Source organism: Arachis hypogaea, chromosome 2 (assembly GCF_003086295.3).
Source record: "Arachis hypogaea cultivar Tifrunner chromosome 2, arahy.Tifrunner.gnm2.J5K5, whole genome shotgun sequence".
NCBI classification, from domain to species: domain Eukaryota; kingdom Viridiplantae; phylum Streptophyta; class Magnoliopsida; order Fabales; family Fabaceae; genus Arachis; species Arachis hypogaea.
Window position 1 is genome coordinate 61,491,241 of NC_092037.1, and position 8,729 is coordinate 61,499,969.

Genomic DNA, 8,729 nt, shown 5'->3' on the forward strand with positions numbered 1-8,729 from the left:
CGTGGATTAGCCGTCTGAGAAATGTATATTCAAGCTGTTGGTCGTCCTTGTCTGGTGAAAGACGCATTCTGACCCAAGTAGACGCGGGTGTTTGTCAGGCATGTTCGTCTTAATGTGATAAATAGAGCTAATTGGTTAGATCATCCTATTCACCACGATGAAGTACGAATATACATATTAGAATTAATCAAACATGGATCGAAGAAAAACAGCAGTACTTTTATTAATTCATAGGACTCAGCAGGGCTCCTCCCCTCAACCTAGGAGGTTTAGAGACTCATACTGAAGTAAAATACAATGGTAAATGACAATATGGCAGACCTCTCCCAGTGAGAGGTGTAAAAGTTCTTTAAATACTAGGTTAATGACTAAGGATTACACATAAAGGGTAAAACAGTCTATTTAGTGCTAAGATTCACTTTTGGGGCCCACTTGATGAGTGTTTGGGCTGAACTTTGATGAGATCCACGTGCTGTGAGGCTCTTTGGGCATGGAACGCCAGCTAGGGGGTCCTCTCTGGGCCTTTGGACGCTGGGCTCCGCTCTTTGGGTGTTGGACGCCTGGAAGGGGGTAGGAAGCTGGCGTTGGACGCCAGTTTTGGGCCTTCTAATCTGAAGCAAAGTATGGACTATTATATATTTCTGAAAAATTCTGAAAGTCAGATTTCCACAGCCATTGAGAGCGTATGATTTGGACTTTTGTAACTCCAGAAAAGCTCTTTCGAATGCAGGCAGGTCAGATTTTGACAACATCTGCAATGCTTTCTCTGTCTCTGAATCAGACTTCTGCTCCAACTCCTCAATTTCAGCCAAAAAATACCTGAAATTGTCCAAAAACATAAAAACTCATAGTAGAATCGAAAAATGTGAATTTAACACTAAAACCTATAAAAACTCAATAAAAACTAGTAAAAACTATATGAAAATGATGTCAAAAAGCGTATAAAATATCCGCTCCTCACTTACACCTTTAACTTCTGTCAACGTTGTCAAGGAGTCTATCATTGATGCTGTCAGATCGCTTTTCCTGTGCTTTGTCAGTGGCATTATCAGAGGTCCACTCAGCAACACTACCACGTACACCATCGTAGATTCACCTTTTAGAGGGAGAATAGAAAAAGAGTCTAGAACTTTCTGTAAATTAAGGTTAGGGATATGGGTTATATAGAAAGCTAGTATACACACTCAATGAACTATTTTGATCATTTATAAAATGGCAATGTTTTGGTCAAAAAAATAGGGATGAATCGATGTCTGTCCATTTTTTACTAGCCATCCCGACACTTACCAGGCAACTCATTGACACATCATTAACGCGTAAGTAAATTCCGTTAGGTCTTGATGCTGGAGATGATAGAAAGACCACCATGTCTTACAACAAGCAGGAACAAGGACCAAGGGATATTATTTTTTGGACAAAGATCGCTTTGTCCTTCTAGGGACTACACTAGAATTTTACTCATACTATTAAGCAATATTTGGAGACAAAGAAAGAAAACACAATATATAGAAAAATACTAGTGAGATGTTCATTTAGAAAAGGTGTAGGAATACCAAATTATTCTTTAATAAAATTTAGATTAAATATTTTAGTTGTTGATAAATTTTTATTATTGTAAAAAAATTTTAGAATTATTTTTTGTCAAATAGATTAGTCTCTTTATCGTCTTTAATAAAATTTTTAATATACGTATTAAGCAAAATAGTACTATATAACAAACTTTATCATAAGAAAATTAAGTCCACTAAAAAACCACTCTAATTATAAGACAAATTCATCCTTTTTTTTCTTTTATGGAGGATCAATTCATCTTAAAAACTTTAGAATAATAAAAATTTGTTAGAGATCAAAGTGTCTGATATAACATTTTTTAGAAATAAAATAACTTGGCTGTTTTCTTCTTAAAACAAATATGGAAGAAACAGAGAAGATATGAAAAAAGAAAAAATGAACATAATAGTGTATACAAAGAGTTATAACTAACAATTCTATATAATATAACTTATGCAACAATAATTAACAAATAGGTAAGCATGCAAATCGTTTATGAGGATGCTCTCCTTTTCTCAATTCGCTTTTCCATAACTGCTCTCTTTTCCTTATTGTAGTGTCCAACATATATTAAAAGAACACGAAGTGCATTCCTATCCAAACTTGGGCAATTCTCAAATGAAAAATATGTGTTAAAATAATCCGGCCCACTTTCATACCTCCTGAAGTCATCTTCACTTATTTGTTTCTTGAACAGTTTGACGTGTTGTTTGAGCATTTTAGGTGTTGGAGTGAACACTGTTTTCAAGGATGTGCAATCACTGACTTCCAAGTATTGTATAGAAGGTGGAAGCTCAGGCAATGATTGAAGCCTCCTACAACTCCCCAAGTAGAGATATCTCAACTTTCGAAGATGTTTGATGCTCTCTGGCAAGCTCTTCACATTAGTTCCCTTTACTGATAACCAACATAACAATGATAAGTTGTTGACATTGTCTGGTAGTTTATCCAAGTTATGGCACCCACCCAAATTGAGCCTTTCTAATGATGATAACCCACTAAATAAAATGTGTAGGTTTGATGTGTCAAGTTGCTGGCATCCTTCAAGGTAAAGCTCTTTAAGAAATTTTAATTTGGATGTGCTATCTGGCAGATGCTTTAGCCTCTTGCATCCTGACAGGTTCAAGTGTTCAACCTTACTGCTGCTGCTACACTTACCTAAATACATCATCATATTTATCATCTATTTCATTTCAATTTGATCTTTTTTATGCATTTTTAGTATGTAAAGTTGCATTATATTTTCTTGCAATTGTTAGCCAACTATTATTACTATTTTACTAATATATTAAAGGGTTATGTTAGGTAACCAATGATTTTCTTGAACAATATGAACAATAGGTTCTAAAATTGACCCAATTCAAGTAAAACACACTACCCTCTAAATTATTCACCTAAATCTTAATATTAGAATAACCATCCGCACACCTAGTGAATTAAACATCTGATATATTAATTATTCACGTTTTTTAATATTTTCATTATCTACCTCTACTTTTCTTATATTAAATGATATGTCTGTATACTATATAGCATTGGTTAATGATGTGACATATCACGATTAAATCTCCATTTGGTCCCTGAGATTCACGCGATTACTCATTTTGGTTCTTGAAATTTAAAATTACCTATGTTGGTTCTCCAGATTTAAGTCCGGGCACCAATATGGTCCCTCAATTCTTTCCGACGATGACTAGACAAACGAAGTGCTGAGATTGCACCCTCCCTACCACGCTAGATGATGGTAAACGATATCGTTTACCTTTGGCATCCAAACAAGTTAGAAACGAAGAATAATAGAGGAAGAGAAGAAGACGAATACTTTATTTTGGATCTCCATCGTTTCTTCTCCCTTTATATACAAAACAACGATATTTCTGACTTGTTTGAATGCCAAGGATAAACGACATCGTTTACCCATCATCCAATATGGCAGGAAGGGTGTCATATGAGCACTTCGTTTGCCTAGTCATCACTGGAAAGAGTCGAGGGACCACATTGGTGCCTAAACTTGAATCTAAAGGACCAGTATAGATAATTTTAAATTTTATGGACCAAATTGAGTAATCGCATGAATCTCAAAGATCAAAATGGGTATTTAATCAACATATCACAGAGGGAAGTGTGATTAGAATTTAGAAGAATGTTTTTATATGTTTATAAATTTTAACTAAAAACATTATATTGGAATGCTTTTTCAATGCATGTTTCTACTATATCTTCTATTATTTTAATATCTATTTTTTGGAATGTCTCGTTGGATCTTCATGTTAGAGCTTTTTGGGAATTTGAATTGTGGAAATTCGTAAATTATCATGTTTAATAACTGCCTCATTTTTTGTTTAGCTCTAAAATTATAATTTAGTTTTGTAATCTTTTAATATATTTTATAACTTACATCTAAAGCATCGTACTTTTTCTCAATAATATCTTTTCGATTCTAATATATAATTTTAAAACTTTCGTAGTATATCCATTTTAATTTTTAAGCTCAGCAAAATTTAGATAATAATTAAAAAAATATTGGAACGTCATGCAATTACTTTTTAACATAGTGATTAAAGAATCTTTAAACTTCTTAATTTAAGACTATTAGTATGCTCACATTTATCAATAATTCTATACAGCTATGTTTTTTACGAAATCAAATCCAACTAACTCATGATATATTTTTTATTATTATTTTATTATATTTATTACTTCATAGTTTGGACTTTATTATACATATGTTATTCTATAAAATTTAAGATTAATAAAAAAACTTTAGAAGGTAATTTAACGTTATGAAAATATTTTAAGAATGAATTAATCTCAACATTTGCTTGAATATTACCGTAACTCACCTGCAAGTTTCTTCAACCTTATACAACGCTCTAGGTCTACATGAATTAGTTTTTGGAGGAAGAAAATAGATGGATGAACAGAGCGCAAATTTTCACAGTCACAGAGTGATAATGTTTCAAGATTTGAGGCTTTGGAGAGGTCTGGAAGCTCTATCAATTGCTTGGATCCATCAAGATCAATGCGTCTTAGATTAGCCAAATTCTGTTTCAAATTATCAAATAAAATAGGTAAATCTTAGAGGGCAAAAGTAGTAATGTAAAATTATTTTAAACATGTATTCAACCACGTAATAACGCATTAACAAAAGTAATATATTAATCGCATGAAAGATGAATATAATTAAATGTCTATGTTAAATATTATATATATATATATATATTAAAATTAAACTCATATCTTATTATATTCACCATGCAATAAACATATTTTATAAGTGTTTAATTATAAGTAGTAAACAAATATTATTTCCACGCACCTGTATGTCATTCCAAAGTTTTTTGACGTAACTTCCTTGCATATCAAGTTCAACAAGATTCTCTGCATTAAATTTGGTGGGCAAGGATTCCAAAGGGTAATCATCCCAGTGGAAAAGTTTTAGTTTGTCTGGCAATTTTTCAAGGCCTTCTGGAAGGTGCACCCCATATGTATCATATGAATAGAATCTCAGAAAGTTAAGATTTTTCATTTTAGCAAGGGAATGACGATTTAACCTCAGATCAGGAGCACTTGACATGTTGAAGGTTATGCTTTCAATACGATCAGTCCCCTATCCAACAAAAATTAATACAAAATACATAATTCCAAAAGAAAAATGATATATTCTTGAAATTTAATTTTGATTCGTGTTTACACGTGCACTAATGACATAACAGCACATCAGCAAAAAAATTGACCGCGTGAATGGTTATTCATAAAAATATATATGATTATACAACTGTGTAAATTATTTTATATTGTCAATGCATTAAAATTAAACTCGTTATTCTTGACCAACATATCAATTAAAAAGTTTAAGTAAAGATATAACAAACTATTGTTCAAAAGATACTGATTAAGAGAGTAATAAGTTATCTAGTTTCATACCTGGTCCTGCTTTAGTACTTGAGTTATGTCTATAGGATCCCATAAATGACTTCGTTCCCCAAACTTTTCAATGTTTTGCCGACGAACAATTTCTCGACCCATTTCTCGAATCAAATCGTGCATGGTTACGTGCTTTCCATCTTTTGAAACAATTATAAGAGCTCTGTCATGAAGAGTTTTCAAAGCAATAGCTGTGGAGTAACCACATGCATCCAGTAAAATTTTAATGTTATCATCTCCTTTGAAAAAACAAGCAATATATAAAAATATGTTGCTTTCTTCTCGATCTAGTCCTTCGTAACTTAATCTCAAAACATTTTGGATTTCGTTGAATGACATTTTCTCAAGTTTTTGTAATTGACTTTCCCATTCTTCAGCACTTTTTCCAAAAAGAAAAGTCCCTAACACCTTTAAGGCTAAGGGGATTCCTTGGGCATAATCAACTACTTTTGTCATAAGATTATGTTGACTCATTTGTAGGCTCCTTCCATTGAAGGCATGCAAATTTAAAAGTTGCAAAGCTTCATGGTGTTCCAATGCCCCAACTTCATAAATATCATCGGCTTCTTTACAAATCACATGCTTATCTCTAGTTGTGATGAAGATTCTGCTACCTTGACCCAACCATTCATGTCCTCCAACTAAGCTTTGAACGTGATCTGGATTATTAACATCGTCAAGAACAACAAGAATCTTCTTGCGACCAAGTCTCCTCAAAACATGACTTGGTACTCCGTTAGCACCAATGTTTAGATCTTTTTCCTCTAACAATATGGAAAGAAGTTTATCTCTTAGTTGGATTATCCCATTCTTCTCTGATTGTTCTCTGACATTTGGAACAAAACAGCAACCTTCAAATTCAGAGCATAATATATTAAATAACGCACTGGCTATAGTGGTTTTACCAATACCACCCATACCCCAAATTCCTATAATATGAACATCTTTTGACGCAGTGCATGACATCATTGATTGAAGCTCTTCAATTGGTTTATCGATTCCAATAAGACCTTTGAACTCAATTTGGGGCATGTAATTCAACCTTGCTAACACACGTTGTACAACTTTCTCAATAAGTTCAGCTTCAGTCCTATAACAAAAAGAAAACAAAATTTATTGTTATCAATCATCCAAAGAATATGAAACAACTCATAAAAATATATTTTTCTTTTCTATAACATTTCATTTATGATTGACTATTACTAAACGAGAGAGTATATGAACCAACTTTTATTTAATCAATACTATTTAGGGTTTATAATTTAATGCAGGGTTAAGGATTTATGATTTAGGATCTAGAATTTCAAATAAACAAAATAATTTTTAAAAAGGTTAATTAATGTTGGCTGAAAAAAAAATAGCTACGACCTAACATTACTGTTCAACATGCAATTCATGGTATACAAGAAGTTGTTTCATCATATTCTTTATTTGCTAACCAATAATAATAACAATAATAAGTACTATGACGACTTGTATAAATTCTCAAGTCTCATCATTCATTATTCATGAACTTGTATAAGAAACCATGTGATTTTTCCATTTATAAAGAAAAACAAAAACGAAACAAAAGAATCCAGAAAATAGGCTAATTTGTTACGATTTGGCCTGAACCTGCTTAAGTTATGAGTTATTTTAGCCAAGTCAAAATAACTCGCTTCTAAAAGAGCCATATTTTTGCTAGCTTAAATTGTCAGTTCTTTGCAATTCAACCAAGTCAATTATGGATTTCAATTTGTTTTTAAGGCTCTATGACCGCATAATGCTCTAGAAAATTGTTCATACCTTGACCCAAAAATATAATCAAGTCTAAAATGAATAAAAGTCCACTCAAGAGATTTAACTACTATAGCTACCCGACCTCATAGAGGTCGGGTGCAACGATAAATACACTGACACTCTCAGGTATATTTAAGATTAAATCTACTAAAAAGCTACTTTAGTCTTTGCTAACTTAAATATCAGAGTTCCTTGTAGGTATCACCTTCTACCTCCTCACGAAGAATTCAGACGGCGACACTTCGACACCAATAAAGTTGGACGCTGTACAAAGGGAGTCTAGACTTCACATTCAAGCCTAAAAGCAACTCAGTTTTAAGTAACTAACAGGAGTCATGTCTAAATTGTGAAGTAACGTTTACACATACAATTTGCCATGCATCATAAGCTTGAAATAGTGAGTAGTGTATTTGTTTGACAAAATAGAAAACTCAATGTTGTGCTAAAGTTTAAAAGAAAAAGTCAAATACTGATGTCATAATATATATTAAAGTGAATATATATACACTTACCCGAAATTTATGGAATGAAATCCTGATAAATTGGCAACTCTTTTCAAGGAAAGTTTCCATTTTTCTACAGTCATGATGTTGTCTTTGAAACATTTTTCATGATGAACAAATGCATTTTGGTAGCACCCCTTTTGACGTCGTACATCTGATGGATCTATATTGTAGAAGATAGGTATTACAATTTGCCAATTTTCTGTCATGCATTCTGTTATTTTGACAAGCTCTTCCAAACACCATTTTGAAGAAGCATAATCGCTGGAAAATATAACCAATGCAATTTGTGATTTCTCAATTGCTGTAAAAAGGGTAGGCAATAAATCATCTCCTTCTTTGAGCCTGTCATCCACATATGCATCAATTTGTTTCTCCCTTAATGCCTTAAGCAAATGGCTTAGAAAACCGCCACGGGTGTTTAAACCTCTAAAACTGATGAAGACATCATATTTTATCTGAGATGAAGACGAAGCCATGATATGAAGGGCACTCATTGTATGAATCTAGATCATCCACATAGAAGTGTATCTGAAAGGAACAATTTATATAAGAACAAAATAACACATTATCATTGCCGAAAAGAGAAACAAACTCATTTGACATTTTTCATAAGCTATTCAATAAAATATGGGAGAAAAAGAGAGAGAATTAAAACTAGGTCATGACAACTTATCAACAAACTATATCAAATATTGTGATCTTATATGTAACGGTAACTCAAATGTCATCAATTCAATTCTGGTAATAGTAGGCATTTTTGTTTTATGAAAAAAATGTTAATGCTTTGATACTGAGGGCTGCTAGATTTCTAAAGAAATATGTTTACCTATAAAGATACATTTTTCTTAATGATTTTTGCTTTAGAATTTTCTAATCATTTGGTTGTTTTTTTTTTAAATAAGGGAAAAAGATAGATAGGTCCCTGACTTTTCAAACTTTTGACAAATACATCCCTGACAAAATTTA

The 8,729-nt window shown here is 32.4% G+C and overlaps 1 protein-coding gene across 1 annotated transcript; it reads right to left on the reverse strand.

Annotated features, from left to right (window-relative positions):
- Positions 1-1,863: 1,863 nt before the first annotated feature.
- LOC112726041 (TMV resistance protein N) lies at positions 1,864-8,291 on the reverse strand. Its single transcript, XM_025775484.2, has 5 exons — positions 7,770-8,291; positions 5,479-6,568; positions 4,871-5,161; positions 4,395-4,596; positions 1,864-2,709 (listed from the first exon to the last, which is right to left on the reverse strand). The coding sequence occupies exons 1-5, from the start codon at positions 8,255-8,257 to the stop codon at positions 2,045-2,047; spliced, it is 2,736 nt and encodes a 911-aa protein (XP_025631269.1). The 5' UTR covers positions 8,258-8,291; the 3' UTR covers positions 1,864-2,044.
- Between the last annotated feature and the right edge of the window lie 438 nt (positions 8,292-8,729).

Coding starts and splice junctions, on each gene's coding strand:
- LOC112726041 (XM_025775484.2), bottom strand. CDS start 8,257: ATGAGTGCCCTTCATATCATGGCTTCGTCTTCATCTCAGATAAAATAT. Junction 5,162..5,478: donor AAGTACTAAAGCAGGACCAG/GTATGAAACTAG, acceptor TTTGTTGGATAG/GGGACTGATCGTATTGAAAG. Junction 2,710..4,394: donor AAGGTTGAAGAAACTTGCAG/GTGAGTTACGGT, acceptor TGATGTATTTAG/GTAAGTGTAGCAGCAGCAGT.